Consider the following 17,850-nt stretch of genomic DNA (forward strand, 5'->3'; position numbering starts at 1 on the left):
ATTTGTCTCATAGGCCGAGTTCGGTCTTTTGGAAGACGTTAATAAAATCTTTCTTTCTTTCTTTCTTTCTCTCTCAGGAGATCCTTTGGGTCTCTTGAAGACGCTTAATATAACTCTCTCTCTCTCTCTCTCTCTCTCTCTCTCTCTCACACACACACCAGCTAGCTGACCAAGTCCTAGAATTTTTCTACCCGTAAGCTGCGAATCCAGGACATTCTTCGATGAGATTTTTCTACCTGTCAGCTGCAAATCTGGGACATTCTTCGACTTTCAACAATAAAATTAAACAGCAAGATTCCTCTTCCATCTCCAGCCAACGTTTGCTTGGAGACAAAGGTTCTCAAGAAAATTGGGTTGTCAAAGAGATTTGTTATTGAGTAGAGATTGGGTTTTCTCTTCAGTTCTCAACCTTGAGTCATTTCATAGGCTTTGTACATAGAGTGCTTGCACATAGCATTACAGGCATTAATTGTAGGTTAATTGGTGTGTGCTTGTGTTTCTATTGAATATTCTGTTGTGTGTTAACCATCTCTGTTACTCGACCAGTAACCTTTACCAGCGCAAAGCGGGGAGGAGGATAAGGGAAGGGGGTCATCATCCGTGACTTATGTATTTTTATAGTCAACTAACAGAAAGATCTACTTTTGAAACGAATTTGGGCTTATAGATGATAAAGCCCCGAGCCCTTGTATTCATTAAACCACCCAATCTTCCACACACACCAAAAAGGACTTTGACACTAAAAATTGATCAGAATCCCTACATGCTTCATAATGGTCAGAAACCTAGAAAAGTTGATTCAGCCATGAAGTTCAGCCATAAAGTTGGATAATCTACAGGCCTGAACCAGCTGTTGAGCTGGCCATGCAAAAAATGCTTAATTAAATTCCCAATGCACTATTAGAAGTATTTAACAGGTATAGTACTTTTCAGGATGTCAAGCAAGTAGCCACAGGACAAAATTACACCAGGTGAACAAGTCAAAACTTGGCAGGAGAAGGCCCTTGAAGAACATACTGAGAGAAGGTCTATAATTTGGACGAGACTGTAGAAACAAAGCTATATGCAATTCTGAACTGTTCGATGTATTCATCCTGAAAATAAGTAAATGTAACAAAAAAAAGGAACAGAAGATCCAGCATACATCATAGGGAGCATTGAAAACAAGAGGTGAGTTCACGGTGATAGATGGATCTGCCCCAATGATAAAGGGATAGAAGATCAACCTCCGAACGAATCACGGAGAAGCCTTGTAAGCTTTGAGTCTCTGATGGGAACATGAGAACTGCCTTCCGCTAAAGCATTGATGCACTTCCCAAGCGCCGTAAGTGACAAATTTATCGACTTTGCTTCCTCTAGAGCGTGGCCCTCACTACCTACAATAGTGAAATCATAGAGGTTCACTTGATGAGACAATAACCTTGCATTTGTTTTCATGATATGCAAAAGGAATCAAATAGGAATATGCATCCACCAAAGAAGGAGAGGACAGTGATAACAGGTAAAGCATGTTGTTACATGTCTTGTGGTTCAAAGCATGACGCACCAGATTTGTCCAGCCGCTCAGACCCAGCAAGATCAACCACCACCAGTTTGCTCTTTCTGACTGTAGGAGCACGAAATCCTTTGGCCATATGTACACCCGTTCCATTCTCATTCATGACAATCAAGTCTCCTGTCTTTCCCTTCACATGTTTTTTGACACTGACCTATATTTAACACAGCATGTGATAGGTTGGTCATTTATGCATTGAGCAATCAACTTTAAGCCTCAGCTTAGTTTCCAAAAGGGTCAGGTCTAGTAGAACACAGGCAACATTCCATACTCAGTCCTTCACCATTAAATCTAGATTCAAAAGTGGACTGGGTTTTTCTGAAACTAACCATCAATATTGCGTGGCTCCGAGAAGACTCTGTGTTGAGCTTCGTATTTGCTGCAAATCGGTTTGCCTCACCTGTTTGAAGCAGTTCTACAAAGCTAGTTTGGTCTCTTATTTGTACAACAGTAGCTCCTGGCACAGACACATCCCCCGTCTTCGGGTCTTCAACAATCGGAATATTGTCTTTGCCTGGTGAAAGAAGATCTTGTACAGTCTCCATGTATAACTGGTCACGCAATGACGAACAAATTGTGATGCATATGGATAGATGATTACAACACATTTAACATGTCAACTTTTCTGTGCATTCACACGTATAGATCTCTCCTTATAAACCATGTCAAAAAGGAACCAATGCAGGTTATCAGATTTTCCAGGCTCATCAGTGCCATATGTGTATAGGATGGCCCAGAAAGCCAAAGGGCAAGACACAAACTTAGTTTAAAAAACAACTTTCAAAAAAAACGCTATAGGCACCACATGCTTTTATAGCCTTAGAAAATGAATCACATTCCTCTCTGTTGCATAGTTACCAGGCATTTCCTAAAATGCATTTCTGAAACGTTTCCTACAAATTCCAGACATTTCCTTTGTGGGGGGTTTGGGTGGGTGGGGGGAGCGGTGGTTGGTTTTCAGCTCCAAAAAAGACCTTCATATGCATTCTTTAATGCCTGAGTGCAATACAAAGCTTATAAGGTTTAAATAGACATCATTTAAACTTAAAACCATGAATAGACTCCAAGCTGGGCCTGCTTGGAGGCCAATTTTCCTAAATGTTTGCTCCTCTTTTCTTTCTTTCTTTTTTTTTTTTTTTTTTGGGGGGGGGGGGGGGGGTGGGGGCGTTCAGTTGCTGAAAAACCATATGCATTCTTTAATGCCAGAGTGCAGTAAAAAACATACAAGGTTTAAAATAGGCATCATTTCAACTTAAGACAATGAATAGAGTCCGAGTGGTGTGCCTGAAATTTTTGAAAACTCAATGAATAGACTCCCAAAATTCAAAAAAATAAATTAAGCTGATTAAAATAAGGTTTCAAACGTAGGAAATGTTCCATTCCCTACTGAACTTTGGGAAAAGTGTTTCATTGCTACTATACTAGCCTGTTGGTTGATAACTCATCACATTTTTACGAGCTGCAATTTACTCACAGTGTAAACGGGCGATAGCTTCTTTGTTTAATGATATTTTATTTTTTTTATAGAAAAGCTTAAATGAAAAAAAAAACGTTTAATATGAAGGTTTTTTTTTTCTGCGATGAAGCCGTTTCGAATCGCTCTCCCTCCCCTTCGCTCTTCGCTTCCTGGACGCTGGGATGAGCACGCTGCTTCTTCTTTTTGTGTGTGTGAGGGAGCACACGACTCTGTCTCCCTTCTCCTCCACAGCCTCTGCGATAGGCTCTTTTGCTCACAGCACCAAGGCCGGCGAAGCGAAATGGTCGCACTTCCTTCTCTTCAAGCATGCGGGTTCGAGCTTGCTGGCGATGATTCATTTCTAACGCTGCACGGTGGCGTTTCGATGCTGGGGACTAAGGTTTAAAACCTTGTAATTTAAATGGGCCAAGCCCTTATAGCTAAGGTCTAAGGCCTTTAATAATTAAAGCGAGTGCATCTGACTAAAAGCGTAAGACCAACGTCCACTGCCTGACCACCAGCCAGAGACAGGCAGTCTTAGATCCAAAAATGGGATGCACTCAATCCAGCTTGGATTCAGTAATGTTTACATGATTCTACCTGCTGGCCAGTTTTAGTCCAGACCTAGCCATCTGTTGGCTTTATGTCATTTTAATGCCTTTTCCCGTTAAGTTTGAACCGTCAAGGCCAAAAATCTATATCACTTTAATGCATAATGGACATTGACCTTTCACGCATAACTTAAGCCATGAACGTATTAAGGCAGGTAAAAGCATCCAAACAAACTTGTCCGTTACTCCAAGAACCAATAAGAACATATGCTGAAGCATTCTACCTGCAAGTATGAAACAGTGATAGAATCGTGCTCTGGAGAGATATCTGCAAGAATGTCCTCCATAGCACGCACCATTATACCACGATCCGAGGTGTCTTCTTCACCTAACCTTCCAAGTGTAAAAGTTTTACCTGTTCCTGTCTGCCCATAAGCCATGACAGTTCCATTGTATCCTTCCAATACACTCTGCAAACCACTTGTAAAAAAATGAATTTACTTGTTAATGTTTGATTTCCCTAATGTAAAACAAACAGCTTGCAGTTTCATATGTGAAGGAGCACATATCTTCCTAGCTTACCAAAGTTAATGGAAAACATAGTCAGTTCTTTAATTGCACAAAACCAGAGTCGGGATTGCCCTCCTTTGAACTTGAGAATCATGCATGAGAGTAAGGCTAACAAATATGGATGGTTTGGCAGGTAAAGGTTATTTTTTGTGTATAGAAACTAAGGATATTTTTAAAGAATGTAAAAGCAGTTTTTAATTGGCATGCTCTCTAGCTTTTTAATGTGCACAAAATATTACCTTAGTATTCCCATCAAGCTTACTTGAAGACTTTCTCTCTTCTTTCACGTGTGCGTGTAGCGTGGTGAATGGAGCTTCTTATGGACTGGGATTCACACACCAGGGCATGTTCATGACTTAAGTGGTGCTTCCTCACATTGTCCAGCAATTGCGGGGTCCATCTGAGGCCAAAGGCCTATCACCACTGAAGGCGAAGTAAGAAAATCCTATTGGTCATAGATGGTCATATGGTCCGTTTGGTGTTTTGCCAACTTGGGCAACATAATGACTGTGCCACTGCGGGTCTATATAAGGACCCCATATTCCATCATTCTTCCATCAAAGGAAATTATTTCTCTCCTCTTTCTTGTAGTATCCAGCCTCCATTATGTCTTCCTATTTGTCATCTAAGCTCCTGTCTTGGGAGCTCATGACTCAATGAAGCCACCATCTGTTGTACACCAATTAGCAGTGTGATTTGAGCATTCTGTCTTGCATGTGAACAAATTTTGAGTGTCTGAGTGTGCATTGGGAGTTTGCTTTTCCATTGCATATGAACAAATTTTGAATGCGTGCGTGTGAGTGGGAGTTTGCTTTTACATTGCACACTGTGTTTTCTTATATCATGCTTCAGCAACTGAAATTCAGATGTACAAAAGCTACACATTCCCGGGGGATCTGCACATGCAAGAAAAAGACTTTGACCACTGTCTTTCATTCACACGTACACTCAAACACTCCTATGTAGCTAAAGCCTTTTTTCCCTCTTACCTATAAGGGCCAAAATAAAAGCAAGGTCATTGACTTATTTGCAATCACTTACTTAGAGCTTCTACCACCATGAACCCTCCCAAGCAATGCAAGCAGAATTTCCAAAAGTATACGATTTCTTACAGTAATTAGAGCTTCTACCACCCATGTGAACCCTCCGTAGCAATGCAAGCAGGATTTCCAACAGTATATGTTTTCTTACAGTAGAGAGAAAGTGCCTTCATATTCAAGATGGATAAAGAATGTCAAGACAAAAGCATTACTTTTCCAATGCATTTGCAAAACCAACAGCGTATACAGGGTACCCTGGACAAGCTGAAAAATATGTTGCACCACGTAAGACTAGTGGTGCTCCGGAGATTCGCAAACACAAGCACACACAAATAGTCCTAACACTAATTTATTAATACACGTACAAATGATGATCAATTCCCTGCTGATCCCAGCCCAAATGACAGCTGATCCCAGATCCTAGGCACACGTGGACGGGCTCAATGGTACGCAGGTGGGTGACATACTCCCACTCGCATTGCTGAAAGGGCCCTTCTTCTTCAGAGCAAGCTTAGACGAAACTATCCTAAACTGCTTGTGTAGTAGAACATGAAACCGGCCTCTGGTAGAAACCAAAGTGCGGTAGACTAGCAGTCACCCAAACACAGTTGTAATCCAGCAAATAAGACAGATAGAATGGGAGCTAGATTATTCCTACACAAAAAGAACAACGACACCAGTTGGCCCCAAAGCTTGGCACCCCTTTCGGTATTTCTTTATTCACATTCAATGGAAGAGTTTAACTGAATACGTCATGGCCATTCATGGCTTGTACATATGCATGTCCAATCTGCCAAACCTCTGGACCTCTTAGTAGAGGTTACACACAGCCTTGTGCCCCAAAAACACCACATTGTTATTCACCTCTAATCAGCCAAGATAGTGCATCCATGAGGCCTTGAATATGCATCTAACTGGCCCATGCACATAGCCAAAAACTCAGCCATGAAACAGTCCATGAAGCCTTCCAAAACAGTCCTAAAACTTGCCCTTTTTCCACCCTCCAAACTGTCAAATCCTTCCTCTCACAAAGGGCCAAAGAAACAACTCTGAGACAGTCACGAGCTAGTGACAAGAGAGAGACTCTCACACCCTGTTCAATTCTGTGTGTACTCCTGCAATTCTACACCCCTCTTGAAAAATGGCAAGCACCCTTGATTGCATTCTGGTGATACACCAAGACATCCAAAGCGGAACCACACTGATAACGAAGGCTGTCCTAAACAGTAAGATATCAGCCATGTTGTAACATGCGGAAGCTTCGGGGGAGATCGGTAACTTCAATGCTCAGAAAAACAGCACACTTGTCGCGACGAAATTAACGCAGAGAATTGAATGTAAATGTGTAGAGAGAGAGAGAGAGAGAGAGAGAGAGAAGAGGACAAAATATCGGGTCCCGAATACCCTCTATAGGGCCCCCACCACGAATGGTGTATTTGCTTTTATTAGAATGATGCAAAACTGAAATAAAAGACTGAACCTGAACCTTCTTGGCTGAGATGGATCTCTACCCTTGACCTTAAATCCTTCACCCCTTCTACGTTAGCTTGTCCTTGGTTGTCCTGGCCCTTTGATCAGCTTCAGCACTTGGTGAATTATGAGATGTATGGACTAAAATATGCAATGGGTATTTATACCCCTCTAGGATGCTAGTAGGCTAACTGAAAAATACCCCACGACCAGAAAATCAGCATTAAATGCTAGAAAACCTGCGCCTCACCTAAATGGGCTGCTGGCCATCAGGCGCCTCTGTTTCTGGCTGCTAGGCAGCCTGTGTGGGCTGCTCCACACCTGGCCTACAGTCCTCTAGGGCTGTGTAAGGCCTTCCTGGCCCCTATGGGAGTGGTTCTACACCTCCCCCATGCCCATATCTGTCCTTGGGGTAGCCCTATGGGCTGACCCCTTTCCTATATGCAAACCCTAACTGTCTACACAGTGATCTGGCATCCAGTATCATACCAAATACACAAAACCACTGAGTCCTGACATTCCAGAGGGAGACTCACAGCGCAGACTGACACTATTTCATGTGCAAGACAATGCACACCTGACCTTGGACGCATGTGCAAGACAATGCACACCTAACCTCAGACGATTGGAATGGAACCCTGGCTGACTCGTCCCGGACTGGACTCACATGGGACCAGCTTTCCATCCCAGGTCCTGCACCTTCTGTACAGATATGTCTACGTAGCATCCAAGTGCGGGATGCACGTGACATCCCCTTCTACGTAACCTGACAGAAGCTGCATAGCCTCCAAATAACCCGTCAATAACGCTGGATAATCGTCGAAAAAATCTTTGTCAAGCCATACCCCTTCGTGGGTCCCTCGGTCCTGAAACTTTGTGAGGAACTGTCTTTGTCTTCGTCTTTGTCTTCGCCTTGAGCCATGCTTAAAACGGTGCAAAAGAATCTGTTCTGGAACCATAACTTCAACTTCATCAATGATATCTGATTCCACCTCGTCTTTAACTTTTGAAGGGATTGGACCTGCATATGGCTTTAACCAACTGACGTGAAACGCATCGTGCATAGTCCGACTTGGAGGTAGCTTCAACTTCATTGAAACCTCGTTAATCTTTCTATGGATGGAAAAAGGTCCGAAGCTCCTGAAAGAGAACGTTGGACATCACTTGCCCACCTGCTTCAACCTTTGCTTCATAATCTGAAGATAAACCCAATCCCCTTCTGAAAACTTCATATCCCTTCAGTCTTTATTGGCTTGTCGAGTGTAGGCCTCTTGTGCTTTAGCCAACCTGTCCTTTACTGACTCCAAAATCTCCTCGTAAGACACCCTCAATCTGTTCGCTTCAGGTACTGAAGACGAAGCCCTGGTCAATAGCGACTGGAATGGTTTTCCAAACGCTGCCTCATATGGAGTCTTGCCAATAGCTGAAGAAAAAGAATCATTCAAAAGAGCTTGAACCAAAGGCAAATATGATTTCCACTTACCTTGCTGATCATGGACATAACACTTCAACACATCAAAGGCCAACTGGTTGTAGATCTCTGTCTGGCTGTCTGTCTGTGGGTGAAATGCACTGGAAAATTTCAATTTAGTACCAAAGCTATCAAACAATGTCCTCCAAAAATGACTGGTAAACTTGGCATATCAGTCTCACACTATGGTCCTAGGAATCCTGCCAATCGGGTACCAATGCCGAATGAACAACTCAACATCCTCGGCGGTCACATTGGCCCTGCATGGAATAAGCATAACAAATTTGCTAAATTTATCAACTATAGTTAAGCACTGAGTATTACCGGACAGGGAGGCAAATTCGTGACAAAGTCCATCGAAATATCTTGGAAAGGTCCCTCAGGAATTGGCAAGGGCTGTAACAACCCTATCTTCTTTCCAGAATCCACAAGGAGCTTTCACCTTTTGACAAATATCACAGTGTTGTATATATAAAAACACATCTCTCCTAATCTTTGGCTAATAATATTGTCGTTCCAATTTCTCCAAAGTCGAATCCATGCCTCTATCCTAGGGGTAGCCCTATGGGTTGGCCCCTTTCCTATATGCAAACCCTAGCTGTCTACACAGTGATCAGGCATCCAGTATCATACCAGATACACAGAACCACTAAGACCTGACATCATTCCAAAGGGAGACTCATAGCGCGGACTGGCACTGTTTCATGTGCAGGACAATGCACACCTAACCTTGGACGCATGTGCAGGACAATGCACACTTGACCTTGGACGACTCGAATGGAACCCTAGTTGACTCGTCTCGGACTGAGCTCACATTGGACAAGCTTTCCATCCATGGTCTTGCACCTTCTGTACAAATATGTCTACGTGGCATCCAAGTGCGGGATGCACGTGACACATGTGATCCAACTAAAAGTGAAAAGTACAATATGGCAAGATCAACGTTCCAATCTCTCTAAGCCATGCTATGTAGTAACATTCACTGCAAACCAATGGTATAGTAATAGTCCAAGTTGTATACCACTATGAACCATACATAACCATAACATCCGATGTGATTAGTACACACATATCATAGAAGTCCCATAAGCAGATGTACTATCAGCTGTCAATACCTTCGGGTGAGACAAAAGCTACACCAAGCGACCTCTAGATGACATCTGAGCCTGTGTGTATCAAGAGAGTGGAGGTGCTACCCCCCTCTTGAGCATCAGGCAATGCTCTAGACCTATGCTCTGCTGAACTTGAATGAGTCGTAGCAAGAGTCGGCTCCAACTCAAAGGCATCAAGATAAAGCTGCAATACCTGGGGTGAATCTGCTAAGTCACCCTCCTCCATCCATTTCCCATCCATCGATGATGAATAGTTCTTGAGCTTCACAAGATAGCGACAGGAAACTTTACCTCGTACCTTTCTTTCCTTATGTGCCAATATCTGCTCGGGAATAAGAACCTCATCAACTTCCTCCACTTCAAGCTAAGCCTCATCTGATACATCCTTAGACACATCTCCTCAGAAAAGTCTAAGAAGTCTCACATGGAATGCATTGTGAATCCTCCAGTGATCTGGTAGCTTCAAACGATAGGCCACCTCACCGATCTTTTCCAATACCTAAAAAGGTCCATAGTAGTGCATGCTCAACTTAGGGAATAAGTGCTCTTTACCCTTCATCCTCTTGAGCCTAGTTTTCTCAAATTGCAAAAGAACCCAGTCACCCAATGCAAACTCTAATGCACGCATGTGACGGTCTGTTGTCTTCTTTTGCTTTTGTTGAGTTCTTTGGAGTGCCAACTTAACCCTCCTATAAGCTTCATCCATGTTCTCCACATACTAGTCAACCTGAAAAATCTTATCCTTTGTTGCAAAATGGGTGGTACCTTCTTACCTCCTTCCACAATCTCAAAAGGCGCGTCGAGGTATGGATAGTGTTGTTATAAGCGAACTCCATCAAAGGAAAATACTTTTCCCATTGTTGCTTGTTATAAGAAGTAACTGGGAGTAAAGCTTCCCAAAACTTCTTGTTATAATCCTCAAGATTCTCACATTTCGATGCATCCAACTTATGCCATACTGTCATTACATCCACCTCAAATGTAGATGTGAGCCACACGGAAGAGAACACCTGTTTGAACTGTACCCAAGTAGATGGTGCTATGCCCTGCAAAAGAAAAGTGGACCACCACTGCAATGCATTTCCCTTGAGAAAAGTCACAGCATTTCTCACTTTCGAGGATTCCGTGTAATTTCCACCAAAAAAAGCAGCATCAAACTGCTGTAAAAAGGTAAGAGCCTTGAGCCTATCTTTGGCCCCACTGAATGTGTCAAATTTTACCGCAGCTCCCCCTTCCTTATAATCCTTCACCCATAGGCATTAGATTATTGTAAGAAAGTGGCTTCACAAGATTGTTACCCCCTGCATTCATGCCCATACTAGGGTCAACACTGCCAGTTCCCACACCTTGCATACCATGCAATCCTGCCGATCCTCCCATGTTTCCAAACATACCACTATGCATACCGGGCTGCATGTCCCCATACATGTTTCCTTGCATTCCGGGCTGCATGCCCCCATACATATTCCCTTGCATTCCGAGTTGCATACCACCATACATGTTGCCTTGCATGCCAGGCTGAAAACTAGCTCCAAAATTCCCTTGCATTTCCATGCCTCCTTGACGGTAACCCCCAATCATAGATTGGAACACGGAACCACCGCCAAAATAGCTTGGATGCATCGATTGCTGCGGAATAGGTGGCTGCCCGAAAAAGGAACTCTGTGGATTTGCACCATAAGTGTTCAACATGTTGGAAAACTGTCCAAAAGCAGGATCCTGTGGGAAGGCACCACTATTGCCCTGAGGTGGGTTCCTAGAACGAACCTTCTTCTTCTTCTTCTTCTTCTTAGGCTCAGAAGGGACCCTCATAAATTCAGCAAACTTCTCACTTTGTGTGAACTTCATAAGCACATCCACTGCCCCTGCCAAACGGGCTTTGAATTGGGCATCATCTTCCTCTTTACTTGTCATATCTTCTCGCTGCGTTACATCCTCATAACGTGCATATTCTACAGCATGTTCTCCTGCAAGTACATCCACAAACTCAGTCCTCTCAGGAGTGGTCTCCTGCTCTTCCTCATCATCATAGTCATAGTCATCCTCATAGTCTGACATCTTGTTGAAATTTTCAGCAACGACTTTCCTCAAGACAACCACGAGCTTACCCCCTTAAGAAAGTGGAAACCAAAGTGCGGTAGACTAGCAATCTCCCAAACACAGTTGTAATCCAGCAAATAAGACAGATAGAATGGGAGCTAGAGTGCTCCTACACAAAAAGAACAATGACACCAGTTGGCCCCAAAGCTTTGCGCCCCTTTCGGTATTTCTTTATTCACATTCTATGGAAGAGTTTAACTGAATACATAGTGGCCATTCATGGCTTGTACATATGCATGTCCAATCTACCAAACCTCTGGACCTCTTAGCATAGAGATTACACTCAGCCTTGTGCCCCAAAAACACCACACTGTTACTGGCCCATGCACATAGCCAAAAACTCAGCCATGAAACAATCCATGAACCTTTCCAAAACAGTCCAAAAACTTGCACTTTTTCCACCCTCCAAACTGTCAAACGTAGTTCTGCACCTCCGACAACCACCTTCAGCCTCGCACCACCTTCCACGAGGGGGGGGGGGGGGGAGAGAGAGAGAGAGAGAGAGAGAGAGAGAGAGAGAGGGAGAGAGAGAAAGAAAGAAGTATTAACGTCTACTAGAGGCCGAACTCGACCTATGAGACAAATCAATGTACAACTGTCAATGTCCTCTGGATGTCCAGAAAAAAAAAAGGACAAAATGAACATGAAATAAACTATGAAAGTGCTAAGCTAGTGGGGGGGTGTGACGGATGGAGCACTACTGCTAGAGGCTTAGTATGCAACCTATATGCATAGGGTATACAAGAACGCAATGCAGATCTGTCTAGCTCCAACCACTACCATAATGGGGGTGTAATATGTGATACATAGGTGATGGCAAGGCAAAAATACCTCGGAGCATGATCTCTGGGTGTGAGTGTAAGTGAGCTAGCTGCTCCTGGATATGGTGCTCATGTCGAGCCCGTATCTCTATGATCTCCCTCTGATGTAGTCTGGGAGTCTGGTAGCCTGGTGCTCTCGGTCTCCGTCTGGCTCGGAGGTCTGCAGCGCACTGAAGTGTAACCCCCTCCTATGTCATGGTAGGCACTGGGATAGATCTCTGGAAGAAATCAGTGAGCTGGAGCTGTCACCCACCTCTCACTGTGGTATGGGTCTGTAGCAGTGTCTCTCTGTGGCGCTGTGTCTCTAGCAAGAACTGGCCAAATCTGCGCTGATCTGCGGACTCCATGATCTGGCGGAGTGTGGGATGTCCACTGAAGATGGTGGTGTATCTCTCTCTAATGACACTATATGCTCTGCATCTGCATACATAATGCTCCTCACTCTCAACCTCCTCCTGGCATAGTCTGCATATCCTCTCTGCTCTCGGGATCCGCGCTGCCCTACCTGCCTCAATCTCAAGCTGGTGTGATGACACTCTGAGCTGGCCAATCGCCACTCAGGCACTGTGAGGCATGTACACATCCATATATCCGGGTCGCTGAATGAATCCATCCGCTAAGATACGCATAAACTGATCTCAATGAAATAGCATCTTCGGCGGTAGAGGCTGATTGGGTGTAATCCAAGTCTCATGGGTGTATCGCTACCATAAATCCTGCCGAAGGACTCTGTTCCTCTCACTGTGCACCGCCTTCCACAGGAGAAGGAGGGAGAGAGAGAGAGAGAGAGAGAGAGAGAGAGAGAGAGAGAAGAACCTATTCGGCTGTGCTGCCTGCACTCTGCCTGCCCTCTTCCAAAAGAGAGAGAAACAGTCCAGCCCTCGTGCTGTCCAGCCCGCCTCCTGTCCTGCAGCTCAACAGTCGCCACACAGAGAGAGAGCACGTGTTGCTGCCAATCCAGCCCGCCACCTGTCCTCCTGCAAACCTGCGCAACTTTTCACCAAAGAAAGGGAGAGACCCACGCACTGTTCAGCCCCTGCCCGCCAGCCTTCTCAAGGATGAAAGCTCCTCTGCGTATATCTGAAGTTGACTCTCCCAAGAGAGAGAAAAAGCTCCACGTGTTGTTCATCAGCCCTTGCCCGACTGCCTTCTCACACGAAAAGCCTCCCTCCAATAATAGCCTGACTTCCCCCAAAGGGCCATGACTCTCCCCAAAAAGGGGTTCTTTTATTTTTATGGTTTTTAAACCTTTGTCCCCTCCAAACCATTGTCTCCCCCCCCCCGCCCCCCCCCCCCCCCCCCCCCCCCCCCATTGAGTTATGAAAAGGGACTTTAATAATTCCTAGTGTCACTTCTTGACCCCAAGTGTGCACATTTAATAAATGTTCCGCACACCTGTGTCCTGCACACTGACCACCATGCCCATTTCACAGGGTCGTGACAGAACACATGTACCTATGTGCTAGGGTTTTCACAGATAGAAAGAAGAGTGTGGCAGAATCACACATAGCACACACAAGAGTCCAACTACTAACTTTTGTCTCTATATTATGTAAAAGAAAGAAGTAATGCAATTGAATCCCTAGTACAATGGATATGGCTGAGTGAAAATGTCAACTATAGCCCCAGGACCTATTGTACACTCCTGGCTAGCACTTTGCCAGCACACACAAGAATCCTAAAGTACTAACTACCGTCTCTATATTATGTACAAGCAAGAAGTAATACAACTACATCTCTAGTACGATGGATATGGCTGAGTGAAAACGTCAACAACTGCAGCCCCGTGACCTGTTGTGCACTCCTGACTAGCACTTTTCCTATAGAGAATTGCTATGAGTTCCAACGCGGACGAAAGCATATCATTATGACCATTTGGCTACCCACGTGTATATATATATATGCACCAATGCTGCTAGTCGGTTTGTTTTATTGCTCTCGGCCAAGTCCATGACCTACCATGTGGCACTTGTGCCTGCCCATGGACCTTATGTTTTGTGTACCACATATGGAGGTGTGCCACATTCTCCCCCACTTGCATTGCATTTGTCCTCAGGTGCACGATGTCCATATAAAGTGCCATTCAATAAAAGGAAAAGATCCAAGCAAAGCTCATCCAAGGTACCCAAGATACTGAACACTGCAAGACCACTTTGTGTCCACTCGAAAGACTCACATTCCATCCTCGCCACGTCAGCACAAAGACCTGCAAAGACACAAGTGGCACAGATGACCAACTTCTGCTTGATCAAACGCTTCCCATCTATAAAAAACACTGCAAACCATTGAGTATTCTCCAGTAGTCCACGGGTAGAACACTACAAAGAGAGGCTTGGAAAAACTCCACTATCCACACTCTAGCCAATAATTCATTGGCTTAGATGGATCAAAATACTTGCTTGCACCAATGCCAATGTACCCTAAAGGAAGGAAGCAGAACCACGAACAAGACTGCTCATAAGAGTTATGCCAAATCTGTATCCAACAGTACTGCTCAGCACCTGTATGTCTAGACCATCATCATGTGGTACATATTCCAAGTAATACATCGGCTGATACACCGAAGCAAAAACTTCGGCCATTGTCAGTACAGTCTCCAAGAAATCTATGCATTGTGAAGATACACCCACTCACCTATCCTCCAACGGCGCAGACAAACCTCATGATACATCCTAATGCAGTGCCTCCATGACATTAGACATTGAAGATACTCCACCCAATGCAAACGGCACGGCCAGTGAGAAGAGTCTCTTGAACAACCCTACAAACTAAAGCGACCACCATCGAAGCCAAAGATTCTCCACTTAGTGAAAACGGCAACTGTGAAGACAATCCCTAGTAGACCTGGCTGAAAACTTCTTATGTTCATAGTTGTGGCCTGATTCAATGAAGGACCCTAGATGTGCTCAACCTGAGAAATGAAAAAAGTCGAGACGCACAAACATCATCTCCTTCACACTCATCTTCAGGTTCTGAAGAAGCCACCTCCTCCTCAGACTACTCCTCTGATACTGAAGAAGCCTCCTCCTCGGATTGCTCCTCCAAGGTGCTCAAACAATCCTTCACGATGTGCTCAGTGGAGTCACTTAAAACATTGACCAGCTAGTCACTTGGTTCAAAACTCCTCCTAACGTGTCCTCGGGAGCATGAGCAAAAGCTTCCAACAATGTGCTAGGTAGTTGATTACCTACTCACCCTGCTTCTGAGCAAAGCACTCCCATTGCCGCTATAGCTCACGGTAATACTCCACAAAAATAAAATGCTTCAAGACCACCTTGCGGCAAACATCTCAGCAGTTACGAAGTGGTACCTAAGGTGGTATTCCCACCAAAAGAGAGAGGCACTTGTCAAAGCCATACGCACCAAAAGGAGCTGCAAAATATCGGAACGACGTCCTGCCACCAACACATCTCGCACGTCCAGTTGGTGATGACATCTCCATCAATCTTCCCACCGTTGAACTTGGGAAGCTTGAGAAACTTCAATAGCTAAGTTCCTACCTCACAAGAAATGGAGGAGGAACTTGGCCCCGATATCGAGCCAATGAAGGTGAACGGGAACACTAGTGAATCTAATGGAGTGCGACTTTGTGGAGAAGGAGACCGTCGGCAGTACGCGAACGGCGTCTCTCATGACGACGCACAAGTGTAGAATGATTGTTGTCGGGATCAGGAGAGAGGCTCATCCAGTACACCTTTACCTACATCGAAAAGAGTGAAAAATCCTCCTCCAGAAAGTTTCGTCACTTCGTACTCGAGATTGCCATGCCCCTACTAAAGAGCACAAGCCTCGGTAGAATCAAAATCGAGAACACTAGGTGCTTGATGTGCCGACTCTATACCACCGCGACGGTCAGACATGGCCCTCTACACTTTCTTTGAGACCTTGAAGTAAATACGCAAGCTCTACGGGATCCATAAAAAGGTACTCGAAACCAATGATAAAGAATGATGGTGAAACCTTTCACAGAGCAAGGGTGGGTGGAATAAGGGGGGTGACCCTACACCACAAATACCAAAAGACCCCAAATAATCATGTGGCCAATCTTGGAGCCTAGGGACTCTACCAAATCCAAACAATCAACACATAAGATTGCAAGTTCACTAGGCTCTGATACCAACTGTAGAACACATGTGCCTATGTGCTAGGGTTTTCAAAGATAGAAAGAAAGTGCAGCAGAATCACACGCAGCACACACAAGAGTCTACTAACTACTTTCTATATTATGTACAAGAAAAGAATAATACAACTAAATCTCTAGTACAATGGATATGGCTGAGTGAAAAAGTAAACTATAGCCCCGTGACCTATTGTACACTTCTGACTAGCACTTCGCCTACAGAGAAATGCTGTGTGAAGCCCAACGTTGAGAAAAGAAGATGATACCCACGTATGTATATGCACCAATGCTACTAGTCACTTTGTTTTACTATTGTCCACCAGGTCCACGAACAGCCTCATCATCACCGACCACCTAGCGGTGCCATGTGGCACTACGCCTGCCCATTGATAGGGTTGCCTTGGGATTAGATGCACACAAAATCGTGCATTGACCATAATATTAGCCATACAAATAGGATGTGACTTTACACTTAAAACCTACAGGAATCCATAAGATTCACCTTCTAGGCCTCAAATAGGTACAAGCACGTGAACCCATAGGTTTCCCAAGCATCCTCATCCCCATGGGCATTCAAATTCAGGCAATGTCCACACCGGAAAACAAGTTCACACATGCAAGTCATTTCCACGCAAACATGCTCAACGCTAATGCATCATTGACTAGACAATCTCCCACCTTCCAAGCTTGTACCAAGTAAATCTTCAAGCGAGGGATCAAGTTGGTGACGCCCTCTCAATGGTATGCAAGTAGGTGACACAACAATTGCATGCTTACAAGTCATGATTGTAACTCCGTGGAGCGGGGATTTCACAAAATACTTGACCATTAATGCGATTAAACACTTAAATTGGCCACAACCTTAAACATATGCCACTTAATTCCACAAAACTGTATAAGGGAGATGAGCACATCTAACACCACGTAGAGGCCGGAATGGGCTGACACACCACTCCCTCCCCCCCCCCCCCCCCCCCCCCCCCCCCCCCCCCCCCGCGGAGTATTTTATTACTCAAGAAGAAAAATATCATGTACAAGATTTGAGGGCCTTACTCTCCCCACAAGTGATGTCACTAGCCTAGACATTTCCAGTATGAAAGGGATCTGGTGGACTCCAGGACGTCCAAATATTTTAAAAAAAACAAGCTTTGGGGATGGGAGATTATCCAAGAATACAAAGGATCACACTCCTAAAATTTAGGAGAGTTGCTATTTTTGGCCCGACTCCGATGGAAATTATGTTCGCATCATTACGTCTGGAATTGAGCAGATACCAAGAGTTGCCAAAGTACCTATGACAAATGGGCTACCAGTTGGGATAAGATTATGGGAGAACCCATCTCTTAGATTGGGACATGTGTCAAGAAAGTGGATCAAAATGAGACAAGTGGCCTCACACTTGTCAAGAAAGTGGATCAAAGTGAGACAAGTGGCCTCACACTCGTCATTATAGTCTTCTCTTGCCATTTTAGCTTATGGGAGGCCCAAATCTATAAATTAGAGCCCTCTCTCTTCATTTGAAGAGGCTCTCTTGCTGCACACTAGCCTCTACCACCATTACAGGCTGCCCTAATGACTCTTTCT

The 17,850-nt window shown here is 44.5% G+C and overlaps 1 protein-coding gene across 5 annotated transcripts in view; it reads right to left on the reverse strand.

Annotated features, from left to right (window-relative positions):
* The window catches only part of LOC147604282 (kinesin-like protein KIN-UB), a 78,563-nt gene that overhangs the window by 33,645 nt on the left and 27,068 nt on the right, over positions 1 to 17,850 (reverse strand). For 4 of the 5 annotated variants that reach the window (XM_086795644.1, XM_086795646.1, XM_086795645.1 and 1 more), the window contains exons 4-7: positions 3,847 to 4,032; positions 1,885 to 2,106; positions 1,547 to 1,709; positions 1,227 to 1,376 (exon numbers count right to left, since the gene is read on the reverse strand). In XM_086795644.1, the coding sequence (XP_086651770.1) occupies positions 1,227 to 1,376; positions 1,547 to 1,709; positions 1,885 to 2,106; positions 3,847 to 4,032 (721 nt within the window). Of the gene's footprint in view, positions 1 to 1,226; positions 1,377 to 1,546; positions 1,710 to 1,884; positions 2,107 to 3,846; positions 4,043 to 17,850 lie in introns of all 5 variants that reach the window. The other variant, XM_086795647.1, reaches the window with a different exon arrangement.

This window comes from Cibotium barometz, chromosome 62 (genome assembly GCF_041138505.1).
Source record: "Cibotium barometz isolate CiBa-2024 chromosome 62, ASM4113850v1, whole genome shotgun sequence".
Classification (NCBI taxonomy): Eukaryota; Viridiplantae; Streptophyta; class Polypodiopsida; order Cyatheales; family Cibotiaceae; genus Cibotium; species Cibotium barometz.